The sequence below is a fragment of the Canis lupus genome, chromosome 8, assembly GCF_003254725.2.
Source record: "Canis lupus dingo isolate Sandy chromosome 8, ASM325472v2, whole genome shotgun sequence".
Lineage (NCBI taxonomy): Eukaryota > Metazoa > Chordata > Mammalia > Carnivora > Canidae > Canis > Canis lupus.
In genome coordinates, this window is record NC_064250.1 from 46,183,241 (window position 1) to 46,208,257 (window position 25,017).

The following is a 25,017-nucleotide window of genomic DNA, read 5'->3' on the forward strand; positions in this document are numbered from 1 at the left end:
CTGTGATTAGCACAGCTCAGAGACCAGAGGATGGGGGCAGGGGAGAGCCAGCCGCAGAGTTTCCTGGAATTAATGGAGAGGGAGCAGGAAGGGCAAGTTGCTGTCTCGGAAGATCTCTCTCTGCGCCAATCACCAGGCAGGGACTTCTTTTCTAAAGCCAACCTTCTCAACCTCTGTAGGGCAAAATCAACTCTGAGAGCTGCCTGTGATAGACCTAATGTGCCATTAGAGGCAGGCCTGGGGTGTTTTCTGCAGGGCACACAGTTACACTTCGAGCCAGTATGCAGGTGATGTAGGTGGATGCAGGAAACAGGCACAGAACATTGCACTGGACGCAGTTAACACTCAGCCCCAGCACACTGGCTGTACCAGCTCTGCATCAACATTACAATCTAAAGGCAGATGAAGGAAAGAGGGACTCTGAAAGGGTTTAGTGAGACCGTGCTGTATGAGACCCAGGTGCTGCATAAATGTCAGTGGGGGCGGAGTGTGGAGGTGGCAGGGGGGGGAAAGGAGTGGATCCAGAAGCTGGCATCTGATGGGTTTTGCTTTTCTCAGAGGGAAGATGGATATTACTCTATTGGGGGTTTCAGTTCTGGGCTGTCGGATGACCTTTTCAGTCCAGAGCTCTGCCATTTGAGGGTATGCCTAAGCCAACACAAGTGCCACTGAACATTACAGGCAAATAATAAGCAAAGGTGAATGCACTAAAGATCTAGAGTCCTAGGCTGGGCCTGCCACTTCAGTGCAGCTTTGACCAAGTCACATAACCCTTCTGAGTTTGGGCCCATGCATCTGCTAAGTGCAACAGTAGTAACCTGTCGAGGCTGCTAGGAGACTAACCTTGAGAGTGTGGTGGCTATCGTTTAGCATGTCAGGAAGTGCCAACCATTCTAGGCCATCTGGAGAAGTCGGCCCTACTCTTTTGACTCATAATGGCTGTTCCCCACACATGGCTACACATCTGTAAGCCCTGCGGGCCAGCGAAGAACCCACCGACAAGATGAAGTGGGGAGACATGAGCACAGGAGGTAGAAATGCATAGAAGTGAGGACTCAGGATCTGCCATCTGGGGACTTCTTGATTCCTCCACATGTAAAGCAGCTACGGGCAAACAGGCAATGATACCAAAAGGAGCTTGCACACCCAAACAAAGGCAATGACCAGAATCTGAGCCTCCCTTCCTTGATTCTCCTCAACTACACATTCAGTGACCTATAGGTCTAAAGGGCACTTTCTCAAATAAATTCTTTCTCCAACTTCACTAAATGGACAATCATAGATTCGACCCCAAATTTCAGTTGATCTCTTAGATGCAAAGCTTTCTGGGGCCAACCAGCCTTTCAGGATATCCCATACCCCTCCTCAAATGTGTTACAAACCAGAAGGTAGTAAAAGAGCAGTTTCTCTGGCTTCAGAATAATACTTGGTAGAAAAAGCCCACAGAATCATTTGATACCCAGCAAGATGAACATTTTATCCGTTGAGTAAGCATTACACAGAAGACAGGTGCACTGGGGTTATGTCACAGGTCATTTAGAAGGAATCCTGACCATTCTCTCCGCTAGGATCCCACAGTCATGACAGGGTCAGAGGCAGCCTGGTAGGGAAGAGTATATGAACCCAATCTTCATGACACTGTAGTTTGGCTATACGTGTCCCCATACAGCCATCCTAAACATCACATTCATTCTGCTCAAAAACCCGGGATACACTGACTTCCTCCCATTCCTGTTTCCCACGTTGTGGGTCAGGACCCACCATGATGTGGATGATATTCACATTCCTCTGACTTCCCTCCACAGCCCAGGATCTTCCCCCACTCCATTCAGGCTCATCTCACTCTGGCTGCAACTCCACCGTGCTGCTCACACCTCTGTGCTTTTGCTCAGGTATTTCCCCCTTTCAGTGGCCTGTCTTCTCTTTGCTCACCCCAAATGTACTCATCGTCCCACGAAGACCTCCCTTGCTGCTACTACCTGTGCTGGAAACTCCTTTTGCTCAGCTCGTGTGACACTCATATTTTGTACCAACTTGGCACTTAATTATAAGTGGTCTTGTCTTGAATAATATGCTAACCACCTGTCTCCCCTCTTTGTGAACAGAAAAGATAACTTACACAGTGGAGACGGTCAGAGCCAGAAAATCCTCGATTGGAAAAATCAGGCATTACCAGCTGTGACTACTACGGTTGTCAACTCAATCTCCCTGAGCCTCAACTTCCATATCTGTGAAATAGGAATAGACGTCTGAACTTCAAAAGAGTGATATACAGCTTTAACAAGCTAACCTCTATAAGAAACCTGTCAGTGACTAGCACATACAAAGTACCCCCAGAAAGTTTGTCTCAACTCCCCTTTGCTTCTCTCTTATGCCCTGCAAAACCTAGCACGCTATTGCAACATAGAAGACATTCAATAAATGTTTGATTAATTGATCAGGAGCATAAAGCAAACCAATAACTGGAGGGTCATTATACAAAGTAACAGTATGTGGTCAAAACGTATTGATCTATTTTTCAATTACGGAGGAAAGGTTGATGTCTACGGAGGGAAAACAATCTATTTTAACTAAAGAACTTCTCAGGATTACAAACTACCAGTCTCTTTGAACCCATAACTCAGCCAAGGAGAAACTTCAGCATAAGTGTTCATGGCAGCAACTCATCGCACCCCTCCTTCACTCCTTATTACACGAGCATTCCCCATTCCCAATCTCTTTTATTTTTCGGGTCCTCAGAAAGTTGACTTCACACACTAAAAATACAGTACAATCCTTCCTATTTCTTCAAATCAAACACTGAGCAAAGCTATAGGAGTTCTTTTCTAAGTTATGTAGAAAGAACCCTGACCACTGCCTTTTCCAAGCAGAATTTGTTTTATAAGTAGAAATATAAAATTAACTTTATCATTTTAAGACCTTTCTTTCACTACCTATTAGGTTGGGAGAGAGGAGTAGACAACCATGAATGTTAGTGAAGTTGTTCATCCAAGATCAAGTTGAGAATACTATCCGGGTCCTATGAGCAAGTACGAAATCCATGCCCCGAGGATGATGTTGGACATGGTGGAGCCCAGTGAGATGAGAACCAGCATGGAACTCAGAACTCAGATGGAGTTTCGGCAGAACTATTTTCCCTTGTGGCCTTTTGGCCTTACTGTCCTTTCCAGTTGCTTCTTACTTAACATTTCTCTGGAGGAAAATGTCTCTTGCCACTGCATTCACTTTCCAGCTGGCATCTCACATTATCCAAACAATGGAAGTCCCCATTCGGCCTTGGGACATTGCTTTGGTATGAATAGGAACAAGCGTAGAAATGCAATTTTGGTTAATGATCACAATACGCATTCATAAGACCAATCCTCCCCTTGCCTCTCCACTCCCTGGTGGTGAGTCAGACACTAAGTCTTACAGGTTCCCCAGCTACAATTCAAAGTATTGCCAAACTTGACGAGACCCTGAGAGGTCATTCTAGCCCTCACCCCTAACGCCATGCAGAAGTGTTTGGCTATCGGTGCGGTCATATGAGCTTCAGTAAGTCAAAAATTCTTGATGTCAAAAGAACTGTTTATCAGTCTGTTCGAAGCCCCTACTTCTCCTGTCCTCTCTAGAGACCAAAAAATCAGTGCCTTTTTCTCAATTATGCACATAATGATAGTTATTAAGTGATGCCAATTTTCTTCCCCAAGCTAACCCCAAATCCTTTACCCTTTTCTTAAAGGGCTTTATTGTTCATCCCTTCAATTATTGCTAACATTCTTTTCTGTATTTTTTGGTTTTCCCAGTTATTTTCAGCTAATTCAAACACAGTGGTGTCAAATATTAAATAGAAGTGGGGAAATACTTTCCAGCCCTTGCACATTTACCCAATATAACACAGCCTGGCATCATGCTAACTTAAAAATAAACAGCGCGCTACTCCTTCAGCTAGAGTTCCACTAGAACTTCCAGGTCTGTCTCAGTTATGATGATGATGTCTTGCCAGGTGATCATTAATAGCACAGTCACCATAATTCCATCAGTCAGGTGGGTATGAAACCATTGATGCCCACTGTTATCACCTTACACTGAAGTAGTTCCTATTCTGGTGTAAGGAAAGATCAGGTAACCAAGGGATTGTGCTGCTGACACCATATTTATATAAAATACAAAATACAGAATCTTTCTCCTTCAAGTCAATGCCTAAAAGCTAACGTCTGGGTGACCTCAGGTATGATCACAGGATAGAGCAGACATTCAATATATCAATCTCAAACCTTAACCCTGTAAAGAAAACTTGGAAGTAACTCAGGGAACTTAGCAATAAGCACCACTAACACACACCCTGAAATCTGAAAAGTTACTCATTCTCTCAAAACAATGGAGCATCCTCTCACAATGGCTAAAGAGCATCTCTTCGTAAAATTGGCAAGGCAGCTGTCACCTAGCATGACTAGCTCATAGGCCACCCATCAGGATCATCCCATACTAACTTGTAAGAATGTTTGAATACAGTAGCAGGTCTGGTATCAGGAATCTTCATTACCACCTAAGTAAGACAATGATTCATCGGTTCTTTAGGGATGTAAGGTACTGTTGTAAAAGTGTTCTGATTCTGAATCTGACCAAAAGCATCTGAGTTCTCAGAAAGAAATGCACCTCAGCAACATCCTCAACACCTCATAACTAGCAATTTCAGAGACCCACAGCCATCGGAGAATCAGAAAGAGGTCATTTCTTTAACTGCAACAACCCTACACCTCCTAAGCTGGGCTCTACTAAATGTCCTTTATTATTTACTTCATACGCAAACCATGGTCTATGTTCACTTAGCTCACAGGAGCCATTTGCATGAATTCAGCTATTTTAAAGTTGGCCTTTTTCATACTTAAATTGGTAAAGATGAATGATGTTGGTCATTATGGCTCTAAGAGTCACCATTTTGTATGACTAGCATGTCGACCGGTTGGATTATTTATAGGCACTGTACTATTGTAGTTTGGAGTCAGCACCAAAACTAGAAAACCTAATAGCTTTCTAACAACTCATGATGGAATTTTTTGGCTCAAAAACATTTTTGCATATGGGCCTTCAATACAGCTTAAATTACTGATCAAGAAATGCACCTCTTGCCCTTCACCTGGTGATGTGAAATTCACCTTAGTCCTGATGCTTAGAAAAGGCCTTAAATATCATCACCATCCATCAACCCCCAGTTTAATAGTATAATATTCTCTATTTCTGGCTTAGGATCAGCAAACTATGGCCCATGGACCAAATCTCACCAGCTAGTTGCCTATTTCTATAAATAAAGTTTTATAGGAACATGGCCATGCCCATTCATTTATATATTGTCTATGGCTGCTTTCATGCTACAACCCTAGAGCTGAGTAGCAGCAACAGACGTCTGGCCTGCAAAGCCTGAAATATTTACTATCTGGACCTTTACAGGAAAAGTTTACAGAGCCTCCATTATAAAACATAAGGGAAAACAAACTGCTCATTCAGAATAGCCTTTTCTTCATCTGGACCAAAGAAAATAAAGCAAGAAAACAACCTTGACCCAAGTGACTAGCTTTTGTATATACTACTTTGCATGAAATCTGTTCTCCCATGTAGTGTCTTCTGCAATAAGACACATATAAGATGTGAAATACTTAAGACAATTTTAAATAACAAAAATTCTGGAGTGACATATATATTTTTATATAAAATATAAATTCACATAGGGGCAATGCAGTGGCTCAGTTGGTTGGGCATCCGATCCTTGGGCTTAGGTCATGATCTCAGAGTGCTGGGGTCAGCTCCAGGTTGGGCTCCACACTCTGCATGGAGTCTACTTGTCCCTCTCCCTCCCCTTCTGTCCCTCTCCCACCCTCTCTGTCTCTCTAAATAAAATCCATATATATAGTATATATATATCATATATACTATAAATCTGTATGTCTGTATGTCTCTCCAGAAATATTTCTTTTTCAGTATTTTACATCTTCTATGCATCTCATTTCAGAGAATACTTTGTAAAATATATATTTATTCAGCAGCACCTGGGTGGCTCAGTTGGTTAAGTGTCCATCTTGATTTTGATCTCAGGGTCATAAGATCAAGTCCCACATCAGGCTATGTGCTGGGCATGGAACCTGCTTAAGATTCTCTCTCTCCCTTTCCTTCTGCCCCTCCCCACCCTCTATCTCTCTAAAAAATATATTTTTAATATACTTTTAAATATATATATAATATATATATAAAATATAATATATATATATATTAAATATAATATATATATATATTTCTCTTAATCAAAGAAAGTTCTAAATTTGCTCTTTTGGAGATACAATAAAACTTAAATTGAGTTCTGGTCACATGGAGTAATTTGGAAATCTTAGAAAGGAAAAGAAGAGTAAAAGGAATGTGGTACAACAGATGACTGGTCAGCAATAATAATAAAGTGAAATAAAGAAAAAGAATAAAAAATTGTATATTTAAACTGTATAGCCCCACTCAGGGGCTATACATGCAGAGGAAAGGGGATTGGATAGAGGAATGTCTTCTACTAGAGCTACATCCTGAGTCCCTAATGTGCTCAATAATGACCTTGCTCCATTCAGAGACCACCCCAGGGGCTCATTCCCAGTACATAACAATTCTAAGTCAGGTTACCATTAGACAATTCGGTAGGTGAAGTGAAGGAGTTTGGTCAAGGCATTCCATCCTCAACTTTAACCTTACCTAGACTAGAGCCCTTGGGGAGGACTGTCCCAAAGTCATCAAAGGGTGTCTTATACACATTCACATTTGGTTTAGTCCACACAAAACTGATTTTTTGTTTCCAATTTACTACCAACATTTTGGGGAGATCTCACCAAAATTTTTAAATTTTTGGTCCCTCTTAAAAAAACTTGGGACTTGAGAACCCTAAGCCACGTGCCTGCAGGGGGCGTCCTTTGAGCTGGTAGTGGCTGTCCCATTCAAAGCACAGGTGCTATCTGGCTCTATACACTCCCTACCACTGCCCAGTGTCTCCCCATGTCCTAAAGTTGACTATCAAGGGCTGCCCCCTCTCCCTGGCACTGTTAATTTTCTCATGCCTGGCCTGCTTCACTCACTGAAGATACCTGCTCTGTAGGCATTGGAATTTCGACCCCAGGGCTAACCTTTGGTGTGAACTAATATATTTCCAAATGGATGAGGAGAGTGATGTTTCTCTTTCTCATTCTTTGGCTCACGTGCATACTTTTCCCCACCCTCTTGATTAGTGACCATCTACAGATATAGAGCATATGCATGCTTTGCCAACAACTCACTATCATTTGAAAAAGCCTCCCTACCTTCATGGGCCACCATTAAAGACAATAGATTCTGGTGGGTCCCTTCTAATCCTTAGTTATTTACACTGATACTACAGCTGCATGCTAGACATCCTATCCTTATAAGCAGCCCAAAGACAGTATCCACAAAGAAAGCCTTAGTCATGAGGTAAGACATACTTTACATAGAGGATATTTGTCCATCAGAATCAAGGTACCCTTTTCTAGGGCATAAATTAGAAGAAAGACTTCAGGTGCAATTACTTCCCTCCTAAGAAGATATTTAATTCCCTTGGTGGCCTCTGAATTTGGCCTAGTGTCTCAAATTTAAGTCACCAGAGGAAGTGAGTGATATGTAATAAATGTGCAAAAACTTACTATTTACACCAAGTGTCTGTCAACAGATGAATGGAGAAATAAACATGTGGTATATGCATGCAATGGAGTATCACTCAGCCTTAAGGAAGGAAGTTCTGGTACCTGCTACAACATAGATAAACCTTGAAGACATTATGCGAAGAGAACTATGGTAGTCACAAAAGGACAAATATTGTCTGATTCCACTTATATGAGGCACCTAGAGTAGCCTAAATACATAGAAACAGAAAGTAGAATAGCCGTTGCCAGGGGCTAAGGAGAGCAGAGAATGAGTTCTATTTAATAGGCACAGAGTTTCAATTGGTAAGGATGAGAAAGTTCTGGAGGTGGATGGAGGTAATGGCTGTACAACAGTGTGAATGTACTTAATGCCACTGAACATTAAAATGGAAATTATATGTAACATAATTTATGGAAATAAAAAGAAAACAAAAGCCTACAGGTTTTTGGCTGGGGGGGGGGATGTTAAGGCTGGGGGAGGGTGGCTTTTTACCACTAAAGAAACTTATAAGCCCATAATAAATGTCACAATGTGACAATGCTTAGAGGGCAAGACGTGGCCTGAAAGGCTGGTCTGGTTCCACCTGACCGAAAGCACCCATAGGAGAAGAGTATTCACCTCCACACACAAGAAGAAACCTATCGCAGGGTCTGGTTTATAGCTGTGCCAACTGGCAGCTTGGGGACCTATAGCAAGAGCACTGCTCAAGTAATGGAAACATTAACCTCCCGGATTTTTCCCAGCGCACAGTAAATCTTGCGTTCTTATGCCAAACTCTTCTTGGCACAGATACAATGGCAACGCTCAACAGGTGTATCAAGTCTGGACACATAAACAGGCTCTCCCCGGAGAGGGTGACAATGGCTGTGGTGATGATGGGTGGATAACGGTAACTCTGGACTCAGAGAGCAGGTACTGGCACCAACTCTGGGCACTGTTCAGCTCCCAAGCCACTAACCTGTCAGTCAAGCCAGTGGCACCACAGTTTTGCACTGTGCTTCTAAGAAAAACGGTGAGGTTCAACACACCTTGGGCATGCAAGTGGGAAGCATCCTTTCAAGACGGTATGAAGGTCGAACTCACATAGGATGAGGTTGGTAAAGCAAAATTTACAGAGATGCTATAGGAGCATTGGAAACAGACTTTTATTTAACAGAAACTTACACAAAGTTGATACAAACCCTACATTATGCAAAGCTTTATCACAATGCTACACATTATAACTTGCGGGAGTTGGTTGGAGAGTAGGTTATTGTTATAATTACTAGTGTTTTGAAAAGGGACTTTTTCTATCAGAAAATGTCACAGGAAAGGGCTACAAAATCATACAAAGACACTTTTGGTAAGCTCCCCCCGCCCCCACCCGGGGGACTGGCCTTGCATGAGAAAGCTGAAGGGGCTAGCAGGACGTCTGTGCCCATCCAATCTCCCCCTTTCGAAGGCAAAAGAGAGATTCTCAAACTCAGACCCATTTCAGTGACTCTGACACTCGAAGACTCGCTGACGAGAACACTCGGCGTTCGACTGTGCATTCGTGATTATGACTCTGCTGGCAAGTGAGGGAAAGTCACGAGCATGGACACAGAGAAGACCTGGAATAGAACCAAGGGGCCTCGCGGCTCAGCCCAGCTCCTTCGCCAGGCCACAGACAGTGTTGAATTACATTTCTCAGGCCACCACGTTCACTTCCACCCACACGGCCATAAAAGGACATGTTAGAACACGCGCCTTTCTCCTTTACCCCCACGAGCCACTGCATTTGAGGCTTCTGTCGTTCAGCTTGGCCTTCCTCACCCTTGGGGACACACTAGAACCTTAGCCCCCACCACAAAGCCAGCTCAGCAGAAGGCTCCCTTTGCAAGTCTCCTCTGGAAGTTGTTAGGTGACCAAATTAATATCATCTCAGCTGATGCTTATTTTCTTGTCCTTTTTTTTTTCTCTTTCTTCACTGAATTATTGTAAACAAAGCTGTCTGTGTTCGAAAATGTTGAACTCGCAGAGATACAGTTAATCACTAGATGGAATTCCTTTCTGAACTAGGCCTCATCAGACATGACGAGCAGGAGGCGAGCTGCTTCTTGACATCCAGATAAATGGGGATTGCCTACGGGGGTGGGGGGCGTATGGGGGGCAGGGGTGGAGAGACTGCTGATAGCCTTTGTGGCTAATTTATTTCGGTCACGTCTAAACACATAACCATATAACATCACCAACACTTTCAATAGAATTTTGAAGAAGGGGGAAAAAAAACCAATCGACTCCTCACTTACCACATCCAACTCGCGGAAATAAAAATACCTAAAGCACATACATGAATGGCTTTTTTAAAAGCCTGAGAGAGCAGAGTTGATCTTTATTTTCTTATTAAAAATGTGGGGTATTTTTCCTTAGAGTTAATATGCAGTCTTTATTTTACATTAAGTACTCTTTTGATTTCGTGTCTTCACAAAATTGCTTTTAACTTTTGAAGTAGAAGGTACTTTAAACAAAAATACCGTGCCACGTCAGCACTTTTTTCTTTTAAATATTGAAATAAATAAAATAGTTAACTCTTTTTTTTTTTTTCCGTCAGTTTGTTTGTGTTCAGTTATTTCTATTGTAGAGCAATTCCAGTCTGACCTGGGTACTTTCTCACAGACACTTAAAGAAAATGTAATGAAGAATTTTAAAAAGAAAAAAAATCTTCTTATTGCACAAACTTAGGCCATTCCCGAGACTTCTCTGAGCTGAGCTGAGTCGCGCTGGAGGCTTTTCCACAATCCAGGCTCCTGTGTTGGCTGAAACACACACGCAGGAAGGGGCCAGGCAAGGGAAGAGGAAGAGGAGGAGGAGGAGGAGGAGGAGGCGCAAATCAACGTGGCTTCTTGTCACCTTCTTCGGAAATGGCTTGCTTGTAGGATGCCGGAGTCCCCAGGTCACAGAGTTGACTGCAGAGGGAAAGGCAACGAAAGATAAAACAAAAACAACAGTACAGGACAACTACCTAAAAAAGGAAAGATTAAAAATTAAGGGGGTGGTGGAAATGAAATGAGTTGAAAAGAAAAACAAAAGAAGGAAGGAAGAGAACCTACTACCTACAGCCATGCTAATGAGATCACGGCTCTGCAAGGAGAACCAGGCTAGCGTCTCCTGTGCCTTGATCGCCAGCAGCACGAGATCAGCCAGCAATCGGGCAGGTCAGCTGTGCCTGGGCAACTGGATAACACAAGAAACAGCGAGGACGCAGCGAGGACTGGATTTCCAGTCCCTAGATGGTGGAGTAGGCAAAACTAGGTGCTGGCAAAATCTATGGTTTTTTCCCCTCTCCTTGGAAGCTGCATCTTTTCACTATTTAAATACCCCAGAAGGACCATTACGATGCAATCTGTCCGCCTATTGCCTAAGTGGAAATGTGTAGTTCTAGGGTGTAGGACCACAGCAGGTCACCCCCAACTGATGCCCCATTTGGCCTAAGGCTTCATGCACACACCCTCACCCTCAACCCCAAGTGATTCCAGGCTGTCCGAATTACTCAGGGAGAGAACGAAGCCCAAAGATCCATTCCAGTCCTCAACTAGCCCAGGGATCCCAACTGTTAGTCTTGGAACCTAGTGGCAGTTCAATCCTGGTGGGTCTTTTAGCCAGGATGAGTACCAACCAGGAATAGGTTTTACTTCTAGCGGAAATGAAATCTGCTAAGTTATTTTAGTCTTTGGAATGGAGTATTCCGCACAAAGGAGGAAGCCATAAAACCAAGCCCTATCACATTTCACCCCGGAAGCAGTTCCTGAGGGCAGAGATGGGCACCCCTAAACAGGGCCCAGGTCATGTTGGGCTGGGTAATAAGGGAGGGAGGAAACAAAAGCAGGGCCCAACTTGAAAATGGCAAGGCAGCAGGGACCAAAGTTCAAAACCAAATGAGTGGCTCAGTCTACTCCAAGTTGAATCCTCCGTGCTCCATTTTCCTTCTAACATCCAAGCCATTACTCGCTCACTGATCAGGGGTACAGGACTGGTATAGATGCTGAGGCTCTGTCTACTTATGTTTTCAAAGGGAGGCTGAGAGGAGTCTCATTTCTACCCACCACCAAGCCCTCTCCCTCTGTCTGCTCCTATTTCCTTCCCTCCATCTCATCCCATGCGCTCTCACTGTCTGACCTCTCAGATCTGCTTTCCTGATGCCCTTTCCCACACTCCAGTCCTCTTCCCTAGTGCTCACCTCTTCACTGTCCCATCTGCCTCTAGACTCTTCACCCCACTGGTAAAGCTAGTTGGTGTTCAGACCTCCCACAGGTACCTGCTGAGTGTTCCCTTATCAGGTACCCAAATTTCCACTCCCTGCCAGGAATTTTTCTGTGCATCTCCCAATGCCCCCAACCCCCCCAGTGAGATATCACCTGCACACACTTGGAGTGAGTCTGTCTCATAGCCATACCCTGATGCCCTTTCAATTTCCTCAAATTCTCATCCTTGACCCCCAACAGACATGCACACACACACACTTTTCTTTTGCCCCAGTTAAGCCACCTAGAAAATAGCTGGTTGGTTCCTGCTCTTGTGCTCCTAACATCCACTTTCTCCTTCATTTCCTCTGGCTGGGCCAACTGCAGGCCATTGAAAAGGTCCCCTTATCTCTTAGTCTTCTGATGTCAGTTAACTTCAAAAAGGCTACCTTTCCATGCTTCCACACATCTCCAACCTTCCCCTTACCCCTGTCTTCACATTCTCCTTCTCCCTCCTGACCTCCCATCACTACTATATGGGTTCCTGGAGAACTGGGCTCCCTCTGACTTGACCAATGGATGCTATGCCCAGATATGTCCTCTCCAACCTCTCCGTCCACAGTATTTATTGAGCATCCACCACGTATGGGATGAGGCACTAAATCCTTCCACTAATTAGCTCAGAAACATTGCTCAGTTCTCAGTTTATTTCAATAAATAATTACGGCACAATGGTGTCAGGCACTGTCCAAAGGACATGAATGACATCATCTTTGCCCTCAAGGAACACATCATCTGTTTGATGAGAAAGAACTACAAACAGTTATAACAAGCACTAAACTCATGGCATGAACAAAACACGACAGAACGATACTTAAATATGTTTTTCACACTGTGATTTTTGCCATTTTACATGATTCAGGTTGTGATCTCCAGCTTTGCCTTTTGTTCAGCTCCACCTCCATCCTCTCTGAAAACAGACATTCTTGCCTAAGGTTAAATAGCAATAGCCGATCTAGAGCTCTTAGTTGATCTGGATGGCTTCCTCCAAGAAAATCTCCCTGACTACTGTGATCTCCAGCAAAAGTAATCACATATCACCCCATGATGCTCTCACACATTTTTAACTACTTGTTAATATCCAGTCTGCCCAACTAGATTGCCAAAAATCCAGTGAATACCAAATCCATTGGTCCCGTGTTTAATTTTATCCTGTCTTTTACAGGGCTGAGCAGACATATACATGCTATGGTTATTCAGCCTCTAGTTGCCAAATAAACAAAGGCATATATGAATGGAAATATTATCATCCAAAGCATATAAACATACTAGCCTGAACCTGAACTGAAAGGACAAACACATCTGAGTCACCAACTATGGGAAAATCAGTCATGTACCCCCTGACATAAGCCCTGATAAGGATGCAACATTATTTCTATGGTACTCTTATGCAAATTCATAACCTGACAGTAGCCCTTAGGTAACAGAACACAAACCCAAGGAGAAGGGCTTCCTAGGAATTAACTAGCATCAAGGTATGAAAGACAAAGAAAGACTATGGAACTAACTACTCTAGATTAAAGGGCTTTAAGAGGACATGACAACTAAATACTACATGTGATCCTAGATGAATCCTGGACCAGAAAAAGGACATTATTAGTGAGACTACTGGTACAATCTGAATAAGGTCTGTAGATTGAGAAGTGTTGCATCAATATTAATGTCTTGATTGTGATCATTTTACTGAGATTATTTGAAGAATCTAAGTAAAGAGTAAATAGTAATTCTTTATATTATTTGTGTGAGTGTTTTGTATATCCGAAATTATTTTAAAATTAACAATTTTTAAGCCATAGTCATTGCTTGAGGGCCAGTATTGAGATACTTTGAAAACCTAACTGCCAATGCTTTTTAGCTAATAATTCAGTTCTGACAGCGTTCTTCCATCATTCCCAGCTATTTTGTAAATCAATCAAGCAGAATGGTTTTTCCTGTACTGTTATTTTGAGAAAATGGTCAGAAATCACTTTTATTGAGCACAAGACTATCATATAATTCAATTCTCCAGCGTTAGAAGCTCTTGGGCATGTGAAGTGTTCACTCCTTGCCACCTCACTACTCCCACCCTTACCCCCACCCCGATATGACCACCAAAACTTGCCCATGTAAGAAGCTCAACCTTAATTCCTTGGGAAAGTTCACAAGGACTTCAACATTGCTACTTCTTGGCAGGATTCTAATGTGATCATAGGTTGGGTTGGGTTTTGTTTGGTTTCATTTTTACAGAATCAAATATGTCTCAACCCAGTGAGGTCTTGAATAAAAGACCTCAAATGCTTTACTCATCTTACTCAAGAAATCTCAAAATATGATCTATGGAGAAGTCAAAATAGACTGAGGAAAGATTCTTAGAAGACCCAAACACCACTTACTGAGCCTGGAATTTTAGACAGTCACCTAACGTGATCAATCTGTTTCTTCATCAGTAAAATGGAACAAATGATACCTATCCTACCCTAAACTTTTTTTTTAAGAATCATCATGAGATAATGTTGGTTATATATTATGATAGGGTAAGAAACATCCAAACACTAGGGATAGAGAAACTGAAGCAGATATTCATGGCAACAAATTTACACAGGGACGAAGTCCAGAATCTAGAACATTTTATTTCTACTCCAGGTTTCTACTCGCTAGATCAAAAATGCCTCACTCCAAAAATTCACAACACAATTAACTTCACTTCCAAAGGCTAACCAAAATCTGCAGAAAAATTCCTAATACATGAGCCTGTTCAAACTTTAAGTACAAGTTTAAGATCATATTCATCAGATGTAACAGGAGGCATATTGGGATAATATTAATTAATTTTATTCCACCGTGAAGTGAGTACCTCCAAACAGCTTTTAGTTCTCTCCCCGAGTAATGATCCTGTGTTCCCTCAAGTGCTATATAAAGGCAATATCAGGCTGTAGCCCATTAGGTGCATAGAGAGATGCAAAGTAAGCAGGAAGGTTTAAAGGGGTACAATTGATGTGAACATCATATTTTTATTAAATCCTTCTCTCTCAAATACCAGTAGCAAATTGCATTACTGACTTTAAAGTACCTTTAAAAAATTAAATGCATATTTCTCACTCCAACTATTACAGAATAAAGGACCTGATCCCTACACTGTCTCAATAACAGAAAAAAAGGATTAGATTGTTCTAGGAGGGAAAAAACATCAGATAGACAACAGTCATCAGTTTTACATCAATGGTTCTCCCCAGAGAATTTGAAGGTTGTAACAAATTTAGAAAGTTCTATATCTTTGGTTCTCCCATCTTTGGGCTAAGACTCGGAAAATTTGGTGACACTTCTGAGTCATTATGGGTGGTGCTTTCCTGAGCTGAGGACAAAAGAAACTAGTCAGATTGCTTTCATCTTGATGACTCTAATTTCTTTTATATTGAATTTGAGTAGTGATATGTATTTAACAAAAGCAACAACAAAATGATAGATGTGTTGAGTGCTCACATAGCTCTTGCAACTCCTGAGGTAAGAAAGAAAGAAAGAAAGAAAGAAAGAAAGAAAGAAAGAAAGAAAGAAAGAAAGAAAGAAAGAAAGAAAGAAAGAAAGAAAGAAAGAAAGAAAGAAAAGAAAAGAAAAGAAAAGAAAAGAAAAGAAAGAAAAGAAAAGAAAAGAAAAGAAAAGAAAAGAAAAGAAAAGAAAAGAAAAGAAAAGAAAAGAAAAGAAAAGAAAAGAAAAGAAAAAAGAAAGGACATGGTTCCTAATAGGTGTCAGTCAGGAGGGAATGTCTAGAAATGATGGTTTAGAAGATGAGCTCTCTGCAATAATCTGCACAGAATTTTAATCAGAATTGTCTTTTTGAGGATCCAATTGTTTACTCTTCAGTTTTAAAATTGCTTTTAATAAGGTTATCTTTTAAAATTGTATTCATTACAACACCCCCTTCTTTGATTGGACCTGAGAAAAAGAGAGGGATATCTATCTATCTACCTACCTATCTCTATCTTCCCCTCTTTGACCAAGTAGTAGTTAGAAAAGGAGCTGAAAGAAGTGCAGCCGAAACCATAACCAAAGGAGGCATTATGATTCCAGAAAAATATCAAGGAAAAGTACTGCAAGCAACTGTAGTAGCTGTTGGATTGGCCTCTAAAGGAAAGGGTGGAGAGATTCAACCAGTTAGTGTGAAAGTTGGAAATAAAGTTCTTCTCCCAGAATACAGAGGCACCAAAGTAGTTCTAGATGACAAGGGTTACTTTTTAATTTAGAGATGGTGGGTGACATTGTTGGGAAGTACATAGACTGAGAAAAATCCTATTGAAATAGCATCACAGAAAACTAACCCCTTCCAGTGAGGTTCTGAAAGCTTTCATCATATAAAGTATTTCCATGTCTCTCTTTTATAATAAACTAATGACATCCAAACTTTAAAAAATTATAAATTAAAAAAAACTTAATATGTATATATGTATATTTCTATATTCCATATACAGGACCCTGCAATTGGCAGCACAGAACAATAGTAAAGGAATACAGGTCCTGGATTCAGGTTGCCAGGACCAAAACCGGGCTTCTTATTAACTGGGAGGCCTTCCGTATATCTTTTTTAGCCTTATTCCTAAGCCTCAGATTCCTTATCTGTAAAATGGGGCATGATACAAGCACCTACCTCCTCGGATAATCATGAGGATGAATTAAATGAACTGTCCTAGGGAAAGCACTTAGAACAATGCCTGCTACATAAACATTGGCCATTGTTTTGTAGAGAAATGGGGATAAAGGTATAACATCAACTGTGCAGGCACTTGGAAACCCATGACAGCCAGCTTCCTCCTCTCAGTTTCCTTCCTTCACCTTAAGACATTTGTCAAAAAAAAAAAAAAAAAAAAAAAGACATTTGTCTTCAAAGTCACATTCATTCCACTCTCTCAAACCTCACTCAACCTCTCTGGATTGATCTTTCTCAACTGAAAAGTGGAAAATTTGAACTTGATTATCTTCAAAGTCCCCTCCAGCTCCTTTTTGTTTTTTAAGGATGTAAATTCTGACTGAGTCTGTTAGAAGATATGATAAGCAAGGTGAGACAAGGTGCTCAGGCCATGCTAGGATACATTACTATGCTTGGTTCGCTACACCAACTGAGAAAGATGAGGACATCTACTACCCCCAAAAGGAAGAACAGAAGATCAAGCTCTGCTCATAAAATTAAAATAGAGAAGCAATAACCATCCTCAGATAATTCTTTCCATAGGAGGTTTCCCTGTTTAGACAGTTCTTCATTTTGGTTCTCCTTCAGAAATTAGGTGGCTTCTTATAATTTAAATTAAGTCGGTTTTTAAAAATTTATTTTCAAGTTCAAAGGCAAGATGTCATTGAGAATGTTAGGACTACAAACAACTACACAGATTTTGAATAATTGTATAGATTGGTTGGACATATTTTTGTTAACATAGAAGCCCACAGTTCATCAATGAGGGCAAGTCACAATGCTATGAATCCAACATCTAAGTCCAAGTAACAGAACAGATGACAAGGAGGAGAGTGACAGTAAGGGCAGGTTGTATCCGCTTAGCAGAAATCGACTGGAACTAACTCTATGGGCCTTTTCACACACGTCATGCAGGAATATTACACCGCAGGAGGTTTACTCCGTATTTGCCAGGAGCAGGGTCACATACAGAACATCCCCAAAGTGGGTGAGGTTGTTCCCTTCATTCTCTCACAACCGAGAGCAAATGCCCAGGCCAGCACTTACACATTTCAAGCAGGAGAAAAGTAGAAGTTCTTTCTGTCTCAGGCTACCAGGGAAGCACAAAGAGTCCATTTGTGGGTCTCTTTGCTTAGTCTTTGCTTTTGTTCAATTGGTTTGTTATTTTAATGAGAGGTCTAATTCATGAAGATTTGCAAAGCCTGGATTGTCAAAGTAGATCTTCCCAGACACTTACAAGCAGTCTGTTGCCTGGGTGGCTACTTGGCTCTCCCAACCCAAGCCAAATGGCAGTGCCCACATCTCTGGACCTATGCTCTCATGGAGGCCGGAGACCCTGACCACACTTGGTGGAAGTTTAGAATCTTCAGATCAGTGCCGTTGAGTGTTTTCCTAATGAGACATCCTCTTTCATTTGGACTCACCCCCTTGGCTGGTAAATTGGTACAAGGAGCAAGGAATCCCACCCTAGACATGCAGACCCCTTGTGGCCGCGCTCTCTCATTCCGCCCAAGTATGACAGCCAGCTCCGACCTCAGACCCCTGGGTTCCACCCACCAGGTGCAGCCAAAGGAGGCAAGAGTTAGCCAAGCACTTCCCCAGCCATGTTCTCTTATGGTTGAAGCCAGAAGCCAGAAGCCCATCATTCTCCGCACAGGGCCCCTCCTGTGGTCCAAGCAAGCCTCGGTTGCCACACTAGGCCCAGGCCCACATGGATAGGCATGCACACACAGAAAGCAGAGGGCCGGGTGGAACACACTCCAGTAGCCACGCCCACACTAATAAGGTGGTGTGAACCCAGGAAAACCAAAGACAAGCCAGCGGGGAGGAAACGTAAAGAAAGAAAGAAAACACAAACAAAAAACAACTATGATGGTTTTGCCCTCACTGGAAGACAGGCCAGCCAAGACATACCTTTTGACTAGGACGGCACAGCTGTTCATTCTTGGGACTGCCAACAAGGTGGATGGTCTTCTCCATCGCCCCAGGGACCTTGAGCAAGTTTTGCTTTGGTTTATTTCAGGAGGTGCTATTGGAAACATAAAACAAAGTGCCTGGAGGGCACTATAAAAAAAATAGAAGAAGAAACACGGGAGACTTGATCATCCAACGGGAATTTATGTTTGTAAATAGGGGCCAGGGGAGAGGGGCATATACTGTGAGGTATCGTTCTTCCTTCCATGAGTGCGGCCTCAGGTTGCTTTGTCACTGCTGAGTCCATGACTTTCTGTTTATATTCCATTCCTGCATTTGCAAATTGCTCTTCGCCAGGAGGAAAGTGAGGAAAACCCCAGCAACAACACAACAGTGGCTTTGCTGGCGGAGGGGAGGAGCCCAGGAGGGGCTGGCAGTCAGGGCCCAGGCGCTGGAGGGAGGCCACACGCGGAGGCCCAGACTTCCCAGGAGCTGCTGACATTTTCTTGCAAGCAGGGAGGAAGATGGAAAGGTCAGGGAGCAGAAATGGGGAGGGGTCTGCCGTAGGGAGCCACGCACTCCGTGGGGTACAGAAAGTGCCATCTCCCAGCTGAGGCAATCCTCCCGACTAGGTGTCCTTGAGTCAATCCCTCCCCCAGCGGCTCTCTCCCAAGCAGGATAGCACTTCAATTGCTTTCATTTCCCTTCTCGCTCGCTCTCTCTCCAAAAAAAAAGTCCATTTCTAATAATAGCTAGAATACATAAATAATCATCTTTAATGTTATTCGCTCTTTGTTTCCAAACCCAATGTTCCTCCTCTCTTCGTTTTGCCAATAAATAGGAAAACTGAGGAAATCGACTCTGCTCGTGTCAAAAAGATCCCCCCCACCCCCGCCAAAGAGAGACAAGCCACCTAACTTCCCATTTCTACGGAAAATAGGAAAATAAACAGTACGTCACGATGCCATCTCTCTGAAGGACTGTAATCCTGCTCTTTCCTTTTGCTTTGTTTCAGTAGTTTGTGCTTCTGTTGTACACACTCAAAACTGGGGGGAAGGGGGGAGAAGGATGTGTGTGGAAGGAGAGAGGAAAAAGCAAGGATGAAGGGAAAACCTAAAGTTGACTTTCATTTAAAAAAAAAAAAAAAATCAGACCCAGAATAACGACCAAAGTCAGAGGGTGACGGCTAATCGCCCAGAGAGTCTGTTCCGTGGGTTTAGCAACTGCCCTTTTTATCTGCTGTGGGCGACCCCCGGCCACTGCGGCGTCCTCGGCAGGAGCGAGGCTCTTCCAAATCGTCCTCATCAAAGCCGTGGAAAGTTGACGTGTCACTTTCTGACGTGGAACCGAATAAGTCCTCCGTGGTGCGCGCTGCGGCCGCTGCCTCCTCCTTCCTGCCTTCTCCTCCCAAATGAGCTGACATGTATGATGAATATATCAGCACATGGGTTAAGCAACAGACAGCATTATTAATATTCTTATTACATTCTTACAACGTTACTCTTAATAGCAAGATCAAAAACCATTTCACACCAAAAGGGATTAGCTGGGTGCATCACCTGGCGACAGGGATTCAAGGGTAACAGGACAAATCCAATGTTTCCAGGGAAAAGGATTCCTCCCCCCCGCCCATACACACCCGGAAAGGCATCATCTCTACCATAATACACATGTCCACAGCTCTGACAGCGACAGATGCAACCTTGGTCTTTCTTTCTCCTCTTCGCCTGCATACATACGCATGCACGCCCGCTCAACCCCGCCCCGGACAGTGAGCTTCCTGGCTGGTTTTTAAGCCTGGTCGGTATTTCTTTGGTGGTTTCGGTTGGTGTTCCTTTGAACAGTTTGTCCTTCACTTTGACAGTCAGCTTTACAAAGGTATTACTGTCAGATAACCCATTCGAGGTGGTTAAGCCTCTGTCCGCTTTATTTTTATTTTTACCCGTTTCTAATCCCATTCTTAGGGCACCCTTTCGATTCTGCCCTTACACCATGTAGTTCATTTGCGCTGAAAGCGAGAAGAAGTGGGAAAGTCTGATAAGTGGTAGGCAGTAAGCGAGTCTCTCGTTTTCCTTAACGACTGGAGGAAATTTTGGTGATCTGCACCCACATACATGTGCGGGCACATGCACACCTGTGTGCACACACATGCACGCGCACACACACATACACACACACACACACACACACACACACTCCAGCCCAGGTCTTGGTTACTCCAGAAAGTCCAGAGTTGTCAAATCTAACTCAGAGCGCTAGAAAGGCAGGACATCAGGGTTTCAAAAGCCTAATAAAATCCAGTATCCTGAAATCTAGAAAACTCAGGTTTAAACTTCTTCGCACTGTAAATGGGCCCCAGGACCGCCCTTCCCTCCATCCCCAATGAGGTCACAGTGTTTCACTTATGGTGTCAATTTCAGGAATCTCATTTTCTCCCCCAGAAACAGAGGTAGATGGGAAGGAAAAGACAGTTTTTCTGAGCTTCACACTCTTCCTTGGAAGGACTCCAAGGAGGCCCTAGAGAAGTATTCGCCCACCTGCCTTAACAAGCATGTCTCATGGGCTAACGCCACCTGTTTAGTCCCAAGGTAGTGACTATTTCAGGAGCCTCAGAGTCAGACCTTGACTACATCATCCACCAAAATTGGCAAATGCAACGAGAACACCTAGGCTGGTATCAAATGGCCCCTGAGTCACGGAGCCGACAGATCCTGGGGGGATAAAAAGCTGAATAGAGGCTGTGAGGAGAGAGGCTTTGGATAGACAATACCAGCTGCCCACTTCTGGTTCCCCGTGGATCAGATTCAAGTACCCCACCGATTGTAGGGAAGGAAAGGGGAAGATTAGAGCAGTCTGCAGGGACAATTCTGAAGCTGCCCTCTCTAATGCACCCCCAGCCCGGAGCAGCCCATCGCACTCAGCTTCGAATATCACTCCAACAGGTGACTGGGCTTCTGGCGATAGAGATTTTTTCTGATAATTTGCTTTTAAAAAAACACTGAATTGGATGTCACTTGTTTCGTTTTCTTTAATTATTTTTAAAACTATTCATGTTCTTTTAAGTATTCAAAACCCGGAGTGCACTGCCACACGAGCCCTCTCCTCTAAGCTGGCACCGGCAGAGGAAAGAGTTCAACGTGAGGTATCATGTTTGGAAAACAAACCAACATGGTCGGGCCATCCAGTCAGGTCCTTAAGAGGTCACTGCGGAGGGTATGTGCACTGGAGACCACAGTCCTCTTGCAATTACTGATTTGCTACTCAAGTCAATCCGGAACGCTAACCGACCCCGAAACCAAATATAAAAGGACTAAAGTTCAGGTTTGCAAGCAAAGTAAAGGAAGAACTGAGCTGTTACAGTAAACCCAGGTGCGGTCACCTCAGTCCTTCTCCTGGGCCTCGGAGCAGAAAAGACCCCAAGGGAGAAATGTGGGAAGGAGTGATGGCTTCTCACTACTACACCAACCACCCAGCTGAACTGCATCTCACCTGCTCGTCAGGGCTGGGTCAGACTAAAGATGAAGCTGAGATCTTTTCTCCTCCCTGCCTTGTGCTTTGGCTTCACTAGCACATAAAACTATGTGAAAGATAGGTCGCACCAACCAACCACAACCAGCCAAAGATAATGGTTTGGTTAGGATTGCAAAACAAAACATCTTGAACAAAACTTGAAGGCCTGAACTCAGTTCAAGAATGAGAGAACAAGACCAAAATCTGTTTTCATCATTTTAGTCCTTGGAGATGTCAAACACGAAAATTTCAAAACATGCCAAGTCAACTCCACACCAGCCCTGAGAACACTTGCCCTTTTGCTCCTTGACCTTTCCCGGTCTCTTTTGTCCATTTTATATGAGAAAATGGGATGAGCAGTCAATGAAGGTGGTCTTTACGCAGCTGCCCATGAACCCTGGGGTCTCAGACTCCCACAGTTTAAGATGTGGCTGCTTTTTCTATATTCATGTTTCCATTCTCTTCCAGTGTGCCCTGGGCTCATCCACAGAACAAATACATCTTTTTGTTATGTGCACATCATCCGATACAAGGAAGCATGTGGCCCATGTCTCCAGGTATTTCTTCAACACTACCTCGCTGTTGTCCATGACAACATACACAAAGAAATATCCACCTCATGGAGAGGCCTCAAAGAAATAAGCCAACATCCCAGGGCATAACTTTCCCCTCTTCCTACATCCCAGGGCATAACTTCCAGTTCTTAAGACTCAAAGAAGAAAAACATCAAAATGACCTGAAAACTCCTCTCCACTCAAAATCACCGCCATCTCTTCTCCACTCCACCCTTCAACCCCCACACAAGATGGCCGAGGGATGCAAGTGGAACAGCTCCTGGTCTATGGGCACAGATGCAAGAAGGGGCCACACTCACCAGAGCGTCCACAGTCTGCACAGGACACCAGCTCTTCAGGCCGCCCACTCTTCTTGTTCATGTTAGAGCCCCCCAGGCAGAAGTCACAGTAGTTGTTGGGAATAACAGTCCCATCCGGTCCTTTCTGGGCTATAGAAACATTGAAAACAAAAATCTGATTTCAGGCTGACACGAGTTTCTACTGGCCCCTTTTCTCCCACAGTTTAGCGGAATCTGCTCTGGGAAGAATATCAAGTCCGGGATACAAGGTTTTATTACAACCAAGTTGTTAAATTGGGCTGTTTTCTTTTTGATCTTCCTCAGCTCAATAGTCCTAATACCTTGCAAGCCATCCAGAGGTTAGTGTAATTTCTGCAATATTTGCAAAAGCCATCTCTGGATTTTTACAGAAACTCCCCTGCTCCTCTGATTCCATTCCCTGGATGCACAAAGCATCCAAAAGGCCTACTAGTCAAGTACTCTTCTCTCATCCCGGCACAACCACACCTCAGGACTTAGGTCTCAAACACCAGGCGGCAACCATAAACGGTGGTGGGGTGAGAGGGAGAGAGAATGGACCATGCCCAGGCCTTGCCCTTGGGAAAGATGCTCTTGTTAGGGAGATATTCCTCTGGCCCTGAAAATGAAAACAAAGAAGTACTGATTGTAGGCATTTCCAGGAAGCTTCTTCTGAAGATGCTTCTGGGGACTCTGATGAATATCTTGGCAGGTACACAAGTGTCCACTCTCGTTCAACCTCACCTCCCTAGAGTCCAGACTTGCTGGGATGGAGAGAACTCAGGACTAGTTAATCAGCAGACCTCAAGGACCTAGAATCAGACCTGGACGCTTAGCTCAGCCTCATGCCAAAGAAAGGTTGAATGGTGAGTTAGTGAGTGTGCCTTGAGGCTTAAGACCTTCGTAAGCCACCCCTGCTGAAGGTCCTTATCCAAAGGCAAAGAAAAATCTCAGGACATGATCTTAAAAATGAAGCTTGTGAGAACGGCACATATTCTCAAGCACTGAAATCATTCTCACTTCCTAGGGGCTGGCTGAAAAGGCTTGGACAGGTTTCTGTGCATGGGGAGAAACGCTTCCATTCTCTTGTTTTTCGATCCCTATTGTGGAGATTTCTTTGTCACATGAACACTCCCTGTTTGCAACTAAGAAGAAAAGTCTGCCTGTTTATGGGATCAGCCTAAACCACAGGGGTATCTTCCTCCTCGCTATACCCAATGTCTGCTGCTATCTTTCATTATTTACTGGCTAACATTAATCAGGGTCCCGTAGGGTACAAATCTGTATAAGGAAGCAGATATGTGAGCAGAAATACCATCCAGACAGTAAGTGATAAACGGATTCACCCACTTTAATATGATTCCCTCTGGCCTTTGCTTCCTCCATGCCTCTGCTTTGCCTCCAGGAATAGAAAAACTTACCTGGGGAAGGCAGAAGACAAAAGCTTGCAGAATTACATTAAAGAGAGTTAATCCATTTATCAGTTGCTATTTGGATTGGTTAATCAGTTTCTAAGTCATTGATTTTCATCTTCTGGGAGGCAGACAATTCCCTGCAAAAAAGGTGTTGGCTGTTGGGGGCAAATGGAGGATCTGGCCACACCCTGTGGCCTCTTGAGTGTGGGGTTTGTCTTCCTCACTCACTGGGTCTCAAAGACATCACAGGTCATAAAGAATGGTTTTGCAAATAATCTCTGAAATCAGTACGCCTACAAAAACTGTACTCTAAAATTCTCATTCCCCCAAACCAGAAGAAAGTTCCTTTCTTCCTTCTCTCTTATTTGCCACCTTCAACATTTCTAGAACTCTCGTAAGAAAATCCAAGCATGTCTCTAAAGCAAATAAACTCAGGATTTTTTTCGTTCAGAGACTATTCTAGAAATCAGTCAAATGGTGAACAGGAAGAAGAGGGGTACGTGAAATTTTGGGGGCTGAGTGTAAGCTAGAACGAACTTTCACGATTGACAGGAACTAGAAAGAAAATAGGGAGATGACAGTCACAACACAGGTAGCTTCCCTGCATGAAAAGCAATCAAAGAAGTCCACGTATATCATCCCACTAAAGGTCTCAGGAGCCCCAGTCCCGCCACCTGTCTCTCCTGTTCTTTTAGGGACTCCCTATTATGTCAGATTTTCTCT

The 25,017-nt window shown here is 43.3% G+C and overlaps 1 protein-coding gene across 7 annotated transcripts in view; it reads right to left on the bottom strand.

The window, feature by feature from the left end:
* DPF3 (double PHD fingers 3) overlaps window positions 1-25,017 on the bottom strand; it is a 260,012-nt gene that overhangs the window by 42,798 nt on the left and 192,197 nt on the right. For 3 of the 7 annotated variants that reach the window (XM_049113655.1, XM_049113654.1, XM_049113656.1), the window contains 2 exons: window positions 22,883-23,011; window positions 8,789-10,592 (listed from right to left, as the gene is read on the bottom strand). In XM_049113655.1, coding sequence (XP_048969612.1) covers window positions 10,297-10,592; window positions 22,883-23,011 — 425 coding nt within the window. In that variant the 3' untranslated portion in view covers window positions 8,789-10,296. Of the gene's footprint in view, window positions 1-8,788; window positions 10,593-18,498; window positions 19,915-22,882; window positions 23,012-25,017 lie in introns of those variants that run through there. The other 4 variants (XR_007412711.1, XR_007412710.1, XM_025442362.3 and 1 more) reach the window with 2 other exon arrangements.